The sequence below is a fragment of the Pongo abelii genome, chromosome 15, assembly GCF_028885655.2.
Source record: "Pongo abelii isolate AG06213 chromosome 15, NHGRI_mPonAbe1-v2.0_pri, whole genome shotgun sequence".
Lineage (NCBI taxonomy): Eukaryota > Metazoa > Chordata > Mammalia > Primates > Hominidae > Pongo > Pongo abelii.
Window position 1 is genome coordinate 56,052,012 of NC_072000.2, and position 18,481 is coordinate 56,070,492.

At 42.4% G+C, this 18,481-nt stretch overlaps 1 protein-coding gene across 2 annotated transcripts in view; it reads right to left on the reverse strand.

Moving 5' to 3' along the window:
- Window positions 1-18,481, reverse strand: part of NID2 (nidogen 2) — a 70,421-nt gene that overhangs the window by 47,470 nt on the left and 4,470 nt on the right. Inside the window, exons 3-5 of one of the 2 annotated variants that reach the window (XM_002824740.6) lie at window positions 13,798-14,030; window positions 7,719-8,020; window positions 7,278-7,637 (exon numbers count right to left, since the gene is read on the reverse strand). In XM_002824740.6, the coding sequence (XP_002824786.4) occupies window positions 7,278-7,637; window positions 7,719-8,020; window positions 13,798-14,030 (895 nt within the window). Of the gene's footprint in view, window positions 1-7,277; window positions 8,021-13,797; window positions 14,031-18,481 lie in introns of both variants that reach the window. The other variant, XM_063715844.1, reaches the window with a different exon arrangement.

Below are 18,481 nucleotides of genomic sequence, written 5' to 3' on the forward strand. Positions count from 1 at the left end.
CCATCTCAAAAAAAAAAAAAAAAAAAAAGCAACCATTTTCAGAATATTCAGATAAAAATCAATCCAAACTCTACACGCTGTTCTGCCCACAAATTAAGGAAATAACAGGCTCAGATTGTATCTTATTTCAGTTATTTTGTGAAGCCTTATTCTGCAACCCAGTTCTTATTCTAAGGTTGAATTATGAAACAAGGAGAGAGAAGATGGAGGAGACACAGTATAGATATGGAGAGTTAAACTAGGTGGAGTCATAGCTTTTATCTAAGTAAAAAGAGGCAGGGCGATGCAGCCAGCAACTTACAAGTGCAACTGTGCAAAGGTTTATAAATAGATTGGAAGCTGTACTACATTTTTCTATTATAAAAAAAGAAATTATAACAATCAGCAGGCTCCCATGAAAGGCTATTATGAGATTTAAACTATAATTACAATGGGTTAATTAGTTACTGTTAAGCTAACCTGGGAGTCTTTTTAAACAGTTTTGTGGAATATTGTATTTTTAGGATGGTACTTACTGAGCCAAGAACATACACCCTCTTCCAGCTTCATAACCAGCCACATGACGGAAAGAAGATGGATCAGCCCCTAATCCGGGGGAAGGCAAGTCTCCATTATAATCCCTCTTCCACGCCTGCCTTCATACCCAAGTGCACACACAGGTTTGCACACTTACCATTTACAATGGCAGCTTGTTAGGTGAAAGGTAAATGCTTCTTACAATTTTTGTTCATTCATTCACTAATTCAACAAATATTTACTGAGCATTCACTATAGACCTGGCCCTAGTCTAGAAACTGGGGACATGGCAGGGAGCAAACGACAAACATTCACATCCTGAAGCTTACATTCTCCCCAGCAGCAGTCAATAAACAAGTAAATTACTTAGTGGGGTGGATGTGTAAGAACTGTGCAAAGAAATACAGCAGAGAAAGACAAGAGGGTGGGAGGGGGCAGGCGTACATGGCTCTTTTTAACAGCGTGGTCAGGGAAGACCTCAGGAGAAGGTGACTGAGCAGAGGCCAGGAGGAGGTGAGGGAGTGAACCCCACAGATGAGGGCAGGCACGGTGCTGTGTCAGGCAGGAGGGGTGTGTGGGCATGTGGGAGGGATGGTGAGAGAAGAGGTGGCCTGGGTCATTCATGCAGGGTCTCAGAGATCACAGGAAGGATTTGAGCTTTCATCTGAGTGAGATGGGAAGCACTAGAGGGTTTTGAGCAGAAGAGTAACATGCTCCGACTACAGTAAATCAGACAGGAGCTGGTCCCTTGGTGGTAAGAAGTGCTGGTACAGGGGATAAGAAGGGCCCAGGTCTGGGATATTCCGAAGGTGGAACCGAGAGGGTTTGCTGGTGGATTGGATGTGGGATGATGTTCAGTCCTGATGTGGGAAACCAAAAGGGTGGAGCTGCCAGTTACTGAGATAGGGAGACTGAGGAGGAGCAGGTTTGTGGGGTTCAGTTCTGACAACAGCATGAGGTGTCAAGGAAATTTACCAAGGGGTGAATAACAACTTACACCCTCAGCACAGCACCATGCAGTCCTTCACACGGAGAGCTGCATTTCTCCCGGTGGATTCCAAAGACCACTGCATCAGGATCACCTGAGGTTTCTGTTAAAAATGCAAATTCTGAGGGTCCACCTTAGACCTACCAATTCCACGCTCTGGGTGCATCCTAGCAATCTACACTTTAGCCACCCCGCAAGTGATTCTCACACCAATTGGTGTTGATAGAAGGCTTGGGATACTCACAAGCCTTGGATTTCTGAGCTAGGTGTTGCTCATCAATGTCGTTAACAAATTTAATCTGACCAATTAGCAGCTCCTGGGTGGGTAGAATGTTAGGAAATACTCTCGTGCTCATTCCTGGCCATCTGAGAAGCCGAGCTCAGTGCTTACGGCCCACTTGGGCATCATCCACAAGAATACAATGTGAAGATTCTTTAGTGAAGGTAATACAGACGCACAGCAGCCAGATAGCCCTTCCCTGAAGAAGGGGGAGACCTGGATATAGAACGGTGCTGAGCCCACGTGCAGCTATTTATCCAGGGAGAGAAAAGCCAGACCTCTGGCCAACGTGACTGCTCAAATTTCTATGGGAATTGCAGTGAAACTCAAAGAGGCTGAACTTCTTAAAGGCTGGGAATTAAGATCTGGATCCCAGCTAGATGAGATGTGTAATGAACACATTCGAGGAAAAGTGGCACTTTTTCTTTTCGGTGGTCATTTGCATGTCCCTTCCTATCACAGCTTTGAGTGTATTTTCGTGCACTTCTTCCTATTCTAGTAAGAAGATGTTATCTCCATTTTATAAATGAGAAAATTGAGGCATACAGAGATTAAACAATCTTCTGGCTCTAAATCCCATCAAATTGAGGGGGCATCAGAATCACTGAAGTGCAGAGGAATATGGCAGGGTCAGACAAGAGGGTGAGAGAGGGCAGGCGCACTTGGCTCTTTTAAACAGTATAGTCAGGGAAGACCTCGGGAGAAGGAGACATTTGGGCAGAGGTCTGGAGGAGTTGAAGGAGTGAGCTGGCTTAAAAATGCAGTTTCTGGTTCAGAAGGTAGAGGAGGGGCTTGGAAATCAGTGTTTTTAACCAGGTTCCCAGCTGAGTGAGAGGAAGGTGGATGAGCGCCCACACTTGAGAAATAGTTTCTAGTCCATGGCCTCCTCTGGGACCCACACTCTGCCGGGAAGCTCCTGCCATGGAGAGTCAGACCACAAAGAGGTCTGCTGGCACCTCAGGGCACAGCACGAGGGTGGAGGCTGGCCACGTTTGAATCAGCTCATTTTGTCATGGATTTGTTAACTGAGGTTTGATAGTTGCTAAAGGATTCTTAACATGAAGTCTTTTTAAATCTCACTTTTGTTTCCGTTTAATTTTTTTGTTTGTTTGTATTTAACTTTTCTCATGTCCTTAATAGAAAGAAAAATGGGGTGGGGATACATCAGAGGAAAGAAAGAAATGCCCTGCCAAAGGACTTGAGCTTGTCCTAACTAGGAGTTCGTAACAAAAATGGAAAATTCTCCTCTGCACTTGTTCTGAGCCATCTTTCAATCTTCATTTTCCCGGAAACACTTAAGCACTTGTCTGCAGCCCTTGGCCGGCCTGCCCTTCTTCACAGAGGGCCCTGGCCCAGCCACAGAGGAGGTTCCATGGTGTGGACCGGGTTCACTGGGCCAACACAGAGGGACACAGGAAGCTTCGTGTACAGGGCTGCCTCAGGACAGCTGGAGCAACTATTAACAATTTTTACTGCTACCTCAAAAAAAAAAAAAAAAAAAGTGGGCATTTTCACTGCAGGACAAATTCTTCTAAGTTTTTCCATCTCTCAGAATGACAGACTAGTTAGAAAAACCATATCCAACTTTATAATACAGTGGAATGCTTTTTCATCCAGTTTTTCATGTTTGTTTAATTTTGATGTATGTGTGTGGCATGTAATGATGCTGGTGGCAGTGATCAGGACCCTGGGGATGGCCTTTTACAATGGCTGGCATGACACTAACAGGCTCTCTCCACTTCTGGTGAAGGGAGAGGGGCCCTACCGGGGAATCTCCTCATATAGGTGTCTTCACAGGTATGGGGGGGTGGGGGCTCCTGGTCACAGACCCTCTGCAACCTGGAGGTGCACCCAGGGGATGGTCTTTGGCACCTGGAGGGTTGCACTGGCAGCAGAACCTGCTTGAATTCTTCTCAGGGTGGAAGTCGAGCTTGCAACACACTCCTGCAGCCTTTCACAAGGCCAAAAGTGGAGTGGGACTACATGAGGTTTCTGAAAGCCAGGTGTCCTTCCTCCTAACTTATCATGCAGATTGAGATTAAATTAAGCTGCGTATAGCACTGCCTCAGCAGGCTTAAGAATAACTAAGACCCCTATCGGTAAACTTCATTCCTTTCTACTCACAACACAGGCAGTCCCATGGTCCCAGGCAGCTGAAGCCCTCACTGGCAACTCTCTCACCCCACTGCCTTAATCAACCTTTGTCTCTGTCTCTCTCCCTCCCTTCCTCCCTCCTCATTCCCACCTCTGCACCTCCGCTCTTGTCACTTCTCTGTTCATAATGTTTTCACACATTCTCCCTCTCAGACTCTGACCCCAGGCCTGGCTCAAGCCCCTTCTTCCTCACAAAGACTTCCCCAACAGCAGTGACACTCCTGGACAGTGCCTTTGACTCTGTGTCACCCTACAGCTTTCTCTAATTTCTTCATGACTTTGTTGCAGTCTTTGCCCTTGCTAGACAAGTCGCTAAGTATTTCCAAGCTCAGTTTCCATCTCAAATGGGAAGGATGATAGTACCAACCCTATAGGACAACTTTTTTTTTCAGACAATATTTCTCTCTGTTGCTCAGGCTATGCAGTGGTACAATCATGGCTCACTGTAGCCTGGAACTCTTGGGCTCAAGTGATCCTCCCACCTCAGCCTCCTGAGTAGCTAGGACCACAGGTGAGCACCACCACACCTGGCTAATTTTTAAAATTGTTTATAGAGACAAGGTCTCCCTATGTTGCCCAGGCTGGTCTCGAACTCCCCACAGGGCAATTCTGAGGACTAACCGTGATAATGCAATCTAATGCCAAGTTCTCACTTTAGAGCAGCAGGCTGCACTTAGCAAATGCCAGCCAAAACTTCCACTAGCACCGAGTCAGAGACAGGTACATGGCAGGTGCTTGGGTAACTTTTTGGCTTGGCAACAAAACTACCAGAGCTCCCTGGAAACAAGACTCCTCAAAGAAAGCCTGCTTGCACATCCATCTACTAGTGTTCTGTGGCCTAGGAAGACAGAGCTCCAGTGTGGCTGGGACATTCCTGCCTGGTGTAGATATGATCTGAAAATCTAAATTTCTGAACAAAAAGAAAGGTCTGTAAAATGAGTCCCTAAGGGGAAAAAATGTAAAAAGGAGTGATATTTTCTGGGCCTTTAACTAAATCTTGATTTCTCGGTTTAGCAAGATGACTACCCTGAAGCTTCAAAGGGAAACTGAAATGTATTGGGCAGGGTGCTTCCCAAGCTCAATTTCAGTTCTCGCAAGTACATGATGAGGTCTTCATTAATTCTGTTTTACAGCTGAGGAGAGCCAAGGGTCAAACAGACTATACGTCTTGCCCCAAACCACATGGCAGAGCTGGGAGTCAAGGTCAAGTCCACCCAGCACCAAAACCATGTGCTTTCTATTCCATCAGCAGAAAAAGCCAGACAGATGCCACATGTCTGGGTACTTAGTACCAGGCAATGTTCTATGTCTCTGCCACTCCCACCCTACAGCTTCCCAGAGGAGGCCCACACTTACCAGATAGACCTCTGAGCCTCCAATGTTTTATGTGAAAGAAACGGTCACCGCACCACCTCAAAAGTATTTAACAATTGCGTGCTCCTATACTTCACACATCCCCCTAAATTCTTTTAAAACAAAAACTGGATTTTTTTTGTCTAAGTTTCAAAAACTTCTAGATTTCTTCCCCCAAAATGTGTATTAACCAGCTTTTTCACAGGTGTTTTTTGCCATTACCAAGATGTCTATAGTAGACTGCATCCAGCAGCTGATAAATATCATAGTTCACGCCCCACAAGGGTTATAGCTGTGCCTCTGTTCTACTCTATGGCTGGTTCCTGAAGCCTCCTGCACTTTACTCCAGTGATCTCGAGCTCTCAGAGTCCCAAGCAGGGTGTGCAGTCCCTTCTTAACCCTTTAATACATGACTCCATAGATCTGCTTTTTAATATTCCCACGCTCTTCCCAGGGAAGGAAATCACGACCCACAAATGAGAAGGCCATTCAGGAATGCATCTTTACCTCAAATCCCTTTGTGAAAATCTTTGATACTTGGCCTTAAAATGTATTTAGAGGAAACTCATACTGCAAATTCTGGAGATTCTCAGAAGGATCTGAAGGTTCTAAAGACTTCCAATAAAATTTATATCTTCAACTTCATGGAAACGTGGTCCCTTAGGCACAAATTAATGCGAAACTCTTTAATAAGCACATTCTTCATTCTCTACCCATCCTCCACCCCATTCCCACTGTTTTAAATCTTCTAAAATTAGTAACAGCAGCCACTATTTATTAAGAACCAGTGAGTGCAGACACGAAGCCAAGAACTTCACATACGCTGTCTCATTGAATCCTCCCAAGTAATTCCTGAGAAATCAGAGGCTTATGGGTTACATAAGTTACTTCAGGTCACCCAGCAAGCTTGGCAGCCAGGATTCAAACTCGAAGCCGACACCAATGTACTCCCTCGAATCCTTACACAATGCCATATTAGTCAGAAAATATTTTCTTCCCTCCTGAAATTAGTACCTCTCCATGCAATATCCTGCAGATAATACCAGAGCAGAACCCAGAAGGCCCTCTCTGCTAGGTCAGCCATGTTTCTGCCACAACAGTGACAGGAAACAGAAAAGGTGGAAAAACATGGAGATTCAGAACAAAGCAGTCACCTCTGACCTCTTTCTTCCTATCAGAGTTCCGATGAGCAGTCCCTGGAACAAACAATCTGGAGTCAGTTTCCCATTCACATCTTTCCATGCCTGATGGGGAAGAAACAGCTGGCATGACAAGTCTCAACGAGGACTAGAAGACTGACATAGGCCCCGTGTCTGTGATAATTAACCACCGCCTGCTTTCGGCATCTCCCTCCTCGCCTCTCGGTCCGATCAGTGAGTCCTGAAATGAGGACAAGGCTCCAGGGAGGTTCATGCCACAGCTGCATAGCCATGAACCAGAAATGACAACAGACACAGGTGTTTAGTCATTTTCTTTCCCTGTGTCTTCTCCTCTCCCACACATCACAAGCATATCTCCCCAACCAAGGGAAGCGCTAGGCTTGTCCCACAACAGAGTATGAATCTGGCATGTTCACCTGAGCCAGCACAACTCACCATTTTAAAAAGCACAAACCCGTCCATCACTGGAATGTGTATGAAGCCGCAAAATGTTTTACCTTTGCTGAACTTTCAAACTGAAATAGTTCATTACACTTGAGAGCGTAGCTGGCATAACAAACCCAGTTTTCCGCCACTCACTTCATGAGGCCCATATTTTTAAAAAAACATTATTAATGATCAAGAGATTCCAAACAGAATCTGCCTGCCAAGATTTATTTGGCAAAGGAAATTTACTCTATCTCTTGAAACACATGGATTAAAAATTAGATCCAATCTTCTTTTTGCTAAACTTTTCACCTACCCACTTAAGAGAAAAATCACAACTCTATGCAAAACCAGCATGGTTAAGATGAAACCTCAGCACCCAGTTTTCTAATGCACTCACCCTCGGTGTTGGAACCTATGTTGTCTTCCAGTCCCACCTCATACGTCCCTCGACTTAGGGGTGTAGTGTGACCTGAAGCAGGGTAATTTCGAAGAACAATTTCTTCTTCAGGATGAGCTGGGGGAACATCCATTTCCGAAGGCACTGGTCCTCCATCTGGGTAGGGCTGGATGCTTCCGTTTTCGGGATAAGGTGGTGGGGTTTCCCAGGAAGGAGCCAGTGAATCTCTGTCTACCTCTGGTGGAGCTGGGCTTCTGGTGCCTCTCTCGTCCCAGGGCTCAACTTGGCCTTTTAAATTTGGGCCTTCTACCTCTCCCAAAGATGTTCCTTCTTTGGTGTGAGGATCCAAGGTGGAAGATTCTGTTTCAGGATAGAATGGCCAATAAGTAGGTGTTGGATGCAAGGGGGAGGACAGATCAGAATCTGGAGGGGAGATCCTACCCTCTAAAGGCTTTGTATCCACTTTGGACTGGAAGGAAACATCAATGCTGCTGTGGCCATTCAATGCCTCCTCTAGTTCACCCGGAAGGTATTCAGCTTCCTCCTCATTCACATCGTAGTAATCCAAATTGTCCTCATTATAGTCACTTTCCAGGGCTGTAGCATGGCTGAAGGAACGTCCCAGGGGAACAGAAGAGTGGGCAGCGGAAAGGTCTCCAACTGCAGCTGGCCTGACATTGTCCAACAGGGAAGTGCTGCCGATATGGAAAGCCCACACTCCAGGGATCCCCAGGTTGCTTAGTCTAAATAAAAAGGAAACAGTCATTGTAACAAATGTAACAAAAGTGTCCATTCACCCACCTTCCTAGAAGGCGAACAACTTATTTTAAAACACAAAGACAGCTGGGCATGGTGGCTCACACTTATAATCCCAGCACTTTGCAAGGCCAAAGTAGGAGGATGACTTAAGCCCAGGAGATTGAGACCAGTCTAGGCAACATAGTAAGACCCTGCCTCTACAAAACACTTTTCTAAAAAAAATTAGCCAGGCATGGTGCCACACACCTGTGCTTCCAGCTACTCAGTAGGCTGAGGCAGGAGGGTCACTTGAGCCCAGCAGTTCCAGGTTACAGTGGGCTTTGGTTGCAACCACTGCACCCCAGCCTGTGTGGAAGAGTGAGACCCTGTCTCAAAAAAACAAAAAACCTGAAAGGCTATTAAAATCACGTTCAGTTTTCACTGGTATGTAAAACCAAATAAAAGCAGACTTACATGGTAACTAAAGGGATCATACTGGACTTTTGATGTGAACTACCTTTTATTTAACATTATGTTTCAAAGCTGTATGCCACAGAACCAGATCATCAAATTATCAATCTGCTCCACAATCCAAATGGTTTATCTAAAATCTGGCTATTTGAAAATAAACAAGGAATGTAGGAATGTTTCATCCTTCCTCTACTTGTCTGGAAACATAACACATTTAAAAAATGTATGCTTAAAACTCTACCAAATACTGACATCCAAATGACTACTACATACTTTCAGGAGTTGGTGATGCCCCTTTCCTGTGCCAAGTTTTTCACATTCTTCAATACAATCTGCAAGTTAGAGGTGATCATATTCAATTTTATAGAGGAGAAAATAGGCTTTAAAAGGCTAACTAATCTTCTGAAGGTCACATAACAAACAATTGGATCCGAATTCAGTTAACACCAAAGCCCATGCTCTACACACCCATGCTCTACACATCTATGTTATATTATGACAGAAAACCATACCACACACTGCAGTCAATAAGCATCTGAATTATCATTACTCTACAGAATATTAAAGACATTTCATTGTTTATTCACTTGAACTGATCAATTCCCTAATCCACAAAGAATGGTGAGTCAATGTAAAAAAATTCAAATAAATACAAATGCCAAAACCCAAAAAATTTGTTTTTGCACTGAAAAAGTTAAGGAGCAAATAACAAAGTAGCTTAGAGGTCTTTTAAAGACTTCTGGAAACAGCTCTCTCGTTTTCTCCATGAGAAAAGAACATGAACTCCATTGAGTTTCCAAATATCCCAATAACCCATTATTTTAGAGTCGATGATATACCCTAAAGAGAACAACTATGTATGATTTCTAAAAATATGGGAAAACTTGAGTGAACAAGAGTCTGGCTAGGTTGAATATGCCAGTTTGTATGCTCCTCAGATATTTGTACAAAACACTATGCTCACATTCTCCCAAGCAATGGAATTTCCTCAAAAGTCAGTCAATGAGGAATAAGAGTCAATGCCTAATAAGATAATAAAAACTTCACTGAATTGTATAAGAACAAAAGATCTTCCTTCATGTGGGTGGGTACTCATCATGTTCATGTGGATTTCTATAGTAACAATATTTTTCAGTACAATTTGAAAATGTCTTTCTCTTGTGTGTGTGTTTGTGTGTGTGTATGCGTGTACGTATATGTATATGCTGTGGTTACTGTTGTGGTAAATTTAGGGAAAGAAGCATAGAAAGAAAAACTGATTTTGTGTGCAATATGCTATACATACTTGTTAAGTTCATAAGAATTAATGTTGGTGTTTATTGGCAAGCAAATAAGAGAAAATCCTGAAGTTCTGAGGATATTGAGTTTATTATCACATTAGAGGTGGTGCAACTATGAAATTTCTTCTTGAAGTTAGAAACAGAAACTATAAAATCTTCAAACAGTGGAAAAATACAGATTATGGCCAATAAAAGCTAAATAAAATAACCTTCTAATGATATATAAATCACTATCCTGGGTTTTGTCATTATGCATGATGGAAAAGTAACCAATTTGAGTTTATTTTAAAATCCAAGGTCATTTGGAAAGCTTAGTAATAGAAAGAACTTAATTTACTTCTAGAAAGGAAAATTGGGTTACAAAATGGGATGACAATGCCTTCCTCCCTGGGTTGTTAGGAGAATTAAGTGAGAAAATCACATTAAAATGCCTCGCACTGACCAGGTACGGTGGTTCATGCCTGAAATCCCAGCACTTTGGGAAATCAAAGTGGGCGGATCACCTGAGGTTAGGAGTTCAAGACCAGCCTGGCCAACATGGTGAAACCCCATCTCTACTAGAAATACAAAAAACATAGCCAGGTGTGATGGTGTGTGCCTGTAATCCCAGCTACTCGGGAGGCTAAGGCAGAAGAAAAGCTTGAACCAAGGAGGCAGAGGTTGCAGTGAACCAAGGTCATGCCACTGCACTCCAGCCTGGATGACAGAACGAGACTCCATCTCAAAAAAATAAATAAAATGCCTATCACTGGCCCTAAACATCATAAATACTTATTAACTACTGTCTTGTCTTCCAGAAGATAGAAAAGTATGATTTCAAAATATACACGTGTGAATTCATATTTAAATTTGCAGAGGAAGAGTATGACAAACATTATGAACTATATAATTTATGACCTTTGAGCTCACAGTTGTGAGACAAATTTGAGGAAGAAAACAATTGACTAGGAAAATAACTTTACTCTTAATTACTTATTTATTTAGAGGTAGGGTCTCCCTCTGTCACCCAGGCTGGAGCATAGTGGTGTGATCATGGCTCACTGTAGCCTCAACCCCCTGGGCTCAAGTGATCCTCCCACTTCAGCCTCCCAAGTAGCTGGGTCTACGGGTGCACACCACCATGCCCAGCTAATTTTTTAAATTTTTAGTAGAGATTAGGTCTCGCTCTATTGCCCAGGCTGGCCTTGAATGCCTGAGCTCAAGCAATCCTCCCACCTTGGCCTCCCAAAGCGCTGGGATTAGAACCACCTTGCCCAGCCTAACTTTACCCTTGAGAGATGCATACTAAGGCATTTAGCAATGAACTGGCATGATGTTTGTGACTTACTTTAAAACATTTAAACAGGCTGGGTGTGGTGGCTTACACCCGTAATCCCTGCACTTTGGGAGGCTGAGGCAGGTGGATCACCTGAGGTCAGGAGTTTTAGACCAGCCTGGCCAACATGATGAAACCCAGTCTCTACTAAAAATACAAAAATTAGCCGGGTGTGGTGGTGGGCACCTGTAATCCCAGCTACTGGGAGGCTGAGGCAGGAGAATTGCTTGAACCCAGGAGGCGGAGGTTGCAATGAGCACAAGATCACACCACTACACTCCAGCCTGGGTGACAAGAGCGAAACTCCATCTCAAAAAAAAAAAAGAAAAAAAATGTAAACAAACAAAAAAATGAATATGGCAAAATGTTTGCAATGTATAAATCTAGGTGATGGGCATTTGGGTGTTCATTTAGTTATTCTCTCCACTTTTCTGTATATTTTTGAAAATTTAAATAATGAAAAGTAAAATAGAAGATTATATTGAAGGACATTTCTATAAATTTGATGTACAGAAGTTCTTCCTAAGAATAACACCAAGATCCAAACTCAGAAAGGAAAAGACCAGTAACTTTGACAATCTGAAATGTACAACTTCTAAATCATATACCCTTTCTCAGCAATTCCACTTTTAAGAATTTATTTTAGGGAGAAATGAGAATGCGAGCAATGTTTATTATGCTGTTTACTGCAATGATATTTATAACAAGAAAAATCAGAAATACATGAAATGTTCATTAATAAGCTGTCTTTATACACATATGACATAACGTTTTGTAGCCTTAAAATGGTGATATAGACAGACGTCTGACTAAAAGACCCCTATACGAAGTGATTAATGTGAAAACACCACTTATATACCAAAAGAACCATTTTGGTTTTAAAAGTTTTGTATATACCTAAATTCCAGAGGGACCATTAACACTTGTTATCACTTGAAGTAGTGATCATGGGTAACTTTTACTTTTATTTCACATTATTCTACATTGCTTGTACTTTATTATTTGTATTAAGCATGGATTACACTAAAGAAAAATATGTGAGTCATTTGGCCCCATATCTTACTCTGCTTTCGCCAAGCAATTCAGAGATTTCTGGGAAGTATCAAAGATAAAAATGAGGGAAGGCATGAAAGGGGGTAAGTGGAAATGCTGTCTGTGTGTTTGTGTGTCACACGTGACTGTGGGTGTTAGTTCTAAGAGACCTTTATGGCTCTGCTCAGGGAACACAACTGCTTTTTCCCACAGGTCTTTTGGCCCCACTGTCTCCTGTCTCCTGTGTAGATGCCAGCACTTACTCAGGGCTCTGTAATTGTTGATCTATTTGTCTATCAACCCTAATAGGGTACAAGCTGTGATGTGCAGGACCAGTGTCTTAGAAATCTTTGTATTCCATGTGCTTGGCCATTGTGACCTCTCTGTAATACTAAATCTATGGAATAATAAATCTATGAGCTCCCAAGTAGAAGAGGAGGGTGGAACCAGAGGAGGTAGAGTAAGAAACTGAGTTTGCTCCAGAGTCCAGACTAAGCGGCAGCCTAGATGGAGCCCTAAAGATGCCCAATGTGGATCATAAGGATGGGAAAGGAAACAAGGACTCAGCATAAGATAAAATAAGTAGTTCAGTGCTCGAGACTGGATTTTGGATTTTGGCTTTGCCACTTAACTTTGAGATCATAGGCAATTTATTTAACTTCCCTAAGCTCCTCTGTAAAATTGGGAAAATAGTAGTACTAACCTACAATTCTTGTGAGTTTTAATTAAGATAACATCTGGAAAGTGTTTAGCATGATGCTTGGCAAATAGTAAGTTTTCAATAAATGTCAGCTCTGAGTAAGCAAACCTGGCTATAGTGGTCTCTTTCTGGTAGCCGAGCAGAGTAGATGGCATGCTAAAAGTGTAAAGTGTTTCTACACCTACCCAGGATTGATTTAATGAAGCCAAGAAGCAGTTAAAGGCGGCCAGGAAGTGACCAATGTATTCTGTCTGGCTTCTGTATTCAGGAAATGAACAAAAGCAAGGGCACCCCTACCCCCCCTCACACGTCCCCCATAAAACCCTGAAGTCAATAAATATCCTACTGGCACTATCTGTACTGGCAAAATGCAGAAGAGCTTATTCTTGCACTAGCTAAGTAAGCCCTCTGAATCATTCATTCATTCATCCATCTATTTATTAAATGCCCATTATGAGCAGATACTGATGAGTCTAAGGAATGGGTTCAATTCACTTTAGGTAATGAAGCCAGAGAGACATCCTCAGACTTCTGGAAATCTATAAATCTTAGTTATTTTTCCTGCAAATTACATTACTCAATTTAATGTTTAACAGTATCTGTCCAAAAGACTAAATCACAATGTTTCCTCCTGTGAAATGATTAATCTGGAAAACCTCAAATTGGACAGTTTATGACTGGATATTTTTATGTGGTTCCAAGAGCAATGTTTTTCATAGCAAGCCTCAGTGGCTCTACAAACATACACACATACTGTTCTGTTTCCAGTATCTATACCCAATAGAGCAGGCAAAATAAAGGACCTTTTATGTTTTGGTGAACTTGATCCTTCCAGGGTTTAATCTAGTTACTTGGTTTTGACTTGATGCCTTACTTAGAAGCCACCAATATATTATTTAATGGTCCTATGGTCACTTGTGTTCAGGTACTTCCTAAAAGTCCTTATATTCAAATAGGAAAGGGCTTCAGCTCAATGTTACTTACTGATAGAGATTTTTCACAGACTGTTCAGTGCTAGTCAAGCTGAAATATGGTCCTTCTGACTTCAGATCATCAGCCTCCCCTCGGCAGAAGCCCACCCGAGCTGGAAGCTGAAGCTGGACATTGTAAGACTCTTTGGGGCGGGTTCCAAGGAACTGCAGGCCGTTGGCAGGATAAAGAAAGAGGGCGTAGCTATCAGACCCGTCAGATGCCAAAACTGCCTGGAAAGTGTTCAGCTGTGAGGAAAAAAAAGAGAGAGAGAGAGAAACATCCTGTAAAAAACAAAAGAAGAAAGAAACAGAATGCAAGCAAAGCATCATAAAGTGCAAAGAATTTTCCCCTTTTTCAGGATTCCTCCAAATTGTTTTTAAACATAACATTGTTTAAAATTTCCTCTTCAAGTTAACAATATAATTTCATAAGCAATATTATTTATTATTGCAAATACCATTTGTCAATTAGGTTAATAGTTGAAATACGCATTGGTAAAACACAGGTTAAAAAATATATACTTTGTAAGGTTTCAAACTTCTCTCATCTAAACTCTTTCAGAGCTAAGAACAATCAGCAAAATTAACTTGTCCATCCTGCAGTCACTGCCCTACTTTATAACCCTAGGCACTCAGCATCTCTCATTTGCATCATTCATTCATTCATTCATCCATTTATTAAATGACCACTATGGGCAGGCACTGTGTTAGGCACTAGTTGGTCAAAAGGCCTCCTTACTGTCTCACAGCCTCACTCTCTTTCCTCTTCCATCTACCCTTTCATACGAGCATCAGGGTTATCCTCATTTCACAGATGAGAAAAAGACACAGGGGCTAACAGGTCTTCCTCAGGTCAGGTGGCAAGTATGTGGTGGTGGGCCAGCCAGCTCTAGAGCCCACACCCTAGGACATCCTAACCCCTCCTCAACATGCCATTCAAGGTGAGTTGTAACCTGGCTGCATACGTCCCTCCCAGGCTCAGTTCCACTGCATCTTTGTCAGACTATTTAATAGTCCCCATTTGTACCATGTCCTTGGATGCTTCTACACTTTGTTCATGGTTCCCTGTGCCTAGAAAGCCTCCTAACCTTCAAATGCTGCCACTCAGAGGTGTTTGTGATTCCCTATAGAATAATTTCTGTTCTCTGAACCTCTGTAACACCTTTATGGGCATCTCTAGTGAGCATTCACCTCATTATGCTTGGTTAGTTGTTTATATGTTTGTAAACACCATTCATTTATTCATTCATACACTAATTCAAACAGCCAAGTGTCTACTTAAGCACCAGACGTTATGCTTGATGCTGAGGATGTGAAGGAGCAAAAGACAGACTTTGCCCAGGAGAGTCTCACAGTGTAGGACTGGGAAACAGCCATGGCTGGAATGGTAGGACAGTCACTGGAGAAGGTGGTAGAGGCCACAGAGCTGGGGTGTGTGTCCAGGACCTCAGGGTGGAGGTTGGGAGGTGTCACAGAGGCAGCCAGTGAATGTTATAAACACTGCAGGAGCCAACACAGACCAGAGAGGGACCAAGAGCCTGAATCAGCTGCCAATTCAACACCCAGGTCCTTATAGGATCACTCCTTAACATTTTGTTTACCCTCATATTTTCAACAAGATGAGATTTTTGCCTTTACCTTCACTCAGCGACCGCTCCTCCTAAAGATCTGTTAACAGTGCTTGATTCTCAACAAGCTGTTATGTTTAGGCCTCTGAAACTGTCTCTCTCTCACTAAATCACACTACTTTTACAATTTAGTAAGGAACTCGGAAGGTATTTTTAAAACACAATTTACTTCACAAATAATGTGACTCTTAGAAATATTATTTACTGGTAAGTATCATTACCTCTCCATTCTGCTCGACAGACAAACTCCGGCACAGAGAAGAACATCACATTTCACTGAAGGAAACAGCAAGGAAGGAATGGGCTCTTCCCTTTGTTCTAAGTCTACTCCCACAGTTGTTCTAGCTCTTTTCTAATGTTAATTTTTCCTTTCAATGTTTAATTTCAAAGTAGGGTTTTGAGGTTTTGCTAAAACCTCAAATTTAGCAAACCTCAAAGGTTTGCTAAAACCTTTATCCTTAAAGAAACGTAGATGTAACACACTTTTCAAGGGAAAATAAAATACAATCAGCAGTTCTTTTAGTTCTCTAACCCAGAAAAAACAACATCTTGCTTTGCTTCTTTCATTCATTCAATTCACAAAGTAACAGGTGCCTAGTTTATTTGTTATTGTTCCAGTTGTTGATTGTTCATCAGCAAAGCTTGACTTTTCCAAAAACAAAAAGCAAGAAACATTTTTAGAGCTTCTCAATGCTAGGAAGCCACAACTACTGCCAAATATAAACAAAGGCTGTTCTGCCTCATGTCTATCCATAAGATAGTCTACATAATCAACTAATGTGGACTCAATAACTTCAGAGTTGTACATTAGTCAGAATAAAGAAAAATCAACTAGAGAAAGGAAAGTACTAGAGGAAGGAGAAAAAACCCCATTTCAAAAAGCTAAGCTTTCAAAGCTCCTGGCATGGATCTGCCATAATAAATGTGAGATAGGAGAGAATCCTGGTTCTAAATTTAGAGAAATTCCATAAGATAAGGAGGTTGTAGAGACTGTGAAGAATTGAAGGGGATGGGGAAGGGGCGAAGAGAGTAGTAAACAGAGCTGTGAAGAGGAGAGTCTGACTTTTTGCTGTGAACTCTGGGCATTTAGCACTTTATTTTATTCATGCATTCAGCCAACCAGCCAACAAATTCATTTCAATTAAAATTTATTCAACATCTTCTATATACTGTCCTTGAGATGAGCACTCATTATGGGTAGGCAAGTATTTAATTTCTTTGTCTCCACCAAAATAGGCAAATATCAGAGGAAGGAAACAACTTCCTTTTAAGTAGAATTTATGATCCCAAAGTACACGCCAAAAGAGTTTGGCTGTTTAAAAGCCACCCACACACTAAATGATCACTTGTAAAGTTCTCAGTCAGTTCTACAAAATTCTACATCTAATTGCTAAAGAGCCCACTTCATGAAGTCTTGAAGAGCTCCCCCTCTCAAAAAACTCCTTGACTGGCTTCCAAACAGGAAAGGTCCTCACATTCCTAGATACAAGCCTTTGCAAGAGCCGCACAGGCTCTGTCTCCAAAGAGAAGCCCTCAGATGGGCTGCCAAATCCGACAAACGAGTCACTGGTTCCCAGCTCCCCCAGGATCCCAGAGAGGAGAGAGGGGCCTCCACGGGGAGAGGAGCAGCACAGAGAGGATCAGGGTGAGTGGCTGCAGGCCCTGTTATCAGAAAGAGAGAAAAGCCAGAGCCCTCTGCAGAAACCAGAGCCTGACTCTCCCTCCCAGGTATAGGACATCCCAATCAATGTTGAAGTGACACTCATCAGAGCCAGGCTGATGCATGCAACATACACCCCTCTAAGAGTTTCTAATTTTTGCAATTCATTTAATTAACTGCAGCTATCTGGCCAAAAATCAGAATAGTGACATCCTTTTCTTCAAGGGGCTTGCCTATAGAGGCTTATCAAAATGAAAATGAAAATGAAGAATTAGGGTGACTCTTATGGGGTCACAAAGTTCTCTTTGTCATCTTCCTCAGGACCACATGTCCTCTAGAGCTGTAGGATCATTGGGTCTGGCCTCCAGTGTTTGCTGTGAACACTAACCTCCATTCCTTAGTGTAGTTCTTCATCTCCCACTGCCTGTAGGACACTGTCACATGCAGGACTGTCCCCCATTTATTTTACTGCACTAAATCCTACAGATCCTGCCAAAAATTCAAAGACAAATGCTGAGTGCTATCACATCCCTAATACTATATCCTTCCTGATACTCTTCAGCAAAACGTCAGCATTTCTAATTTCCATATATGGTTCAGCATTAACCAATTTCCATATATGTCTCTATTCTCTTCATCTTCATAGTGATATCTCAGACTCAGGCTGAACCCTCTTGGATAGGCTGTAGACCACCCCTCTTCTAAACCTTGTCTCCAGAAGTCAAAAAGCTACAATCAAGTCCTACTTTTACCTCTCATTTTCTCTGTGAAATCCAACCACCTTCATCAATGACTATCAACCTTTGAACCAAGTCAACATGTCTCAGTCCCCACCCACATGGAGGCCTCCATTGGGCAACAAAAATATTTGAAATTGGGTAATTTACAAAGAAAATGAATTTATTTCTTACAATTATGGAGGCTGAGAAGTCCAAAGTTGAGAGGTCACATCTGGTGAGGGCCTTCTGGCTAGTGGTGACTGCAGAGTGCCAGGTTACTTACAGTATCACATGGCAACAAAGCTGAGTGTGCTAATGTGCTAGCTCAGGTCTCAATTCCTCTTCTTATAAAGCAACCAGTCCCACTCCATGATAATCCAGTAATCCATGAATGAATAAATTAATCCATTCATGAGGGCAGAGCCCTCATGACCCAGTCACCTTTCAAAGGCCCCACGTCTCAATATTGTCACATTGAGGATTAAGTTTCAACATGATTTTCAGAGGGGACAAATATTCAACCATAGCGGGCAACCTTCCACTCATCTGTCTTATGTTACTGCCTGTGACTCCTTCATCCATTTCTCTGGCCCCTTTGCTAATAGGTTGCTCTCTCAACCTTCTCCCGGGTCATGTTCTAGCCCAGAACAATCTCTCTTGCTACCTCATTCTCAATATCCATTCTTTTTA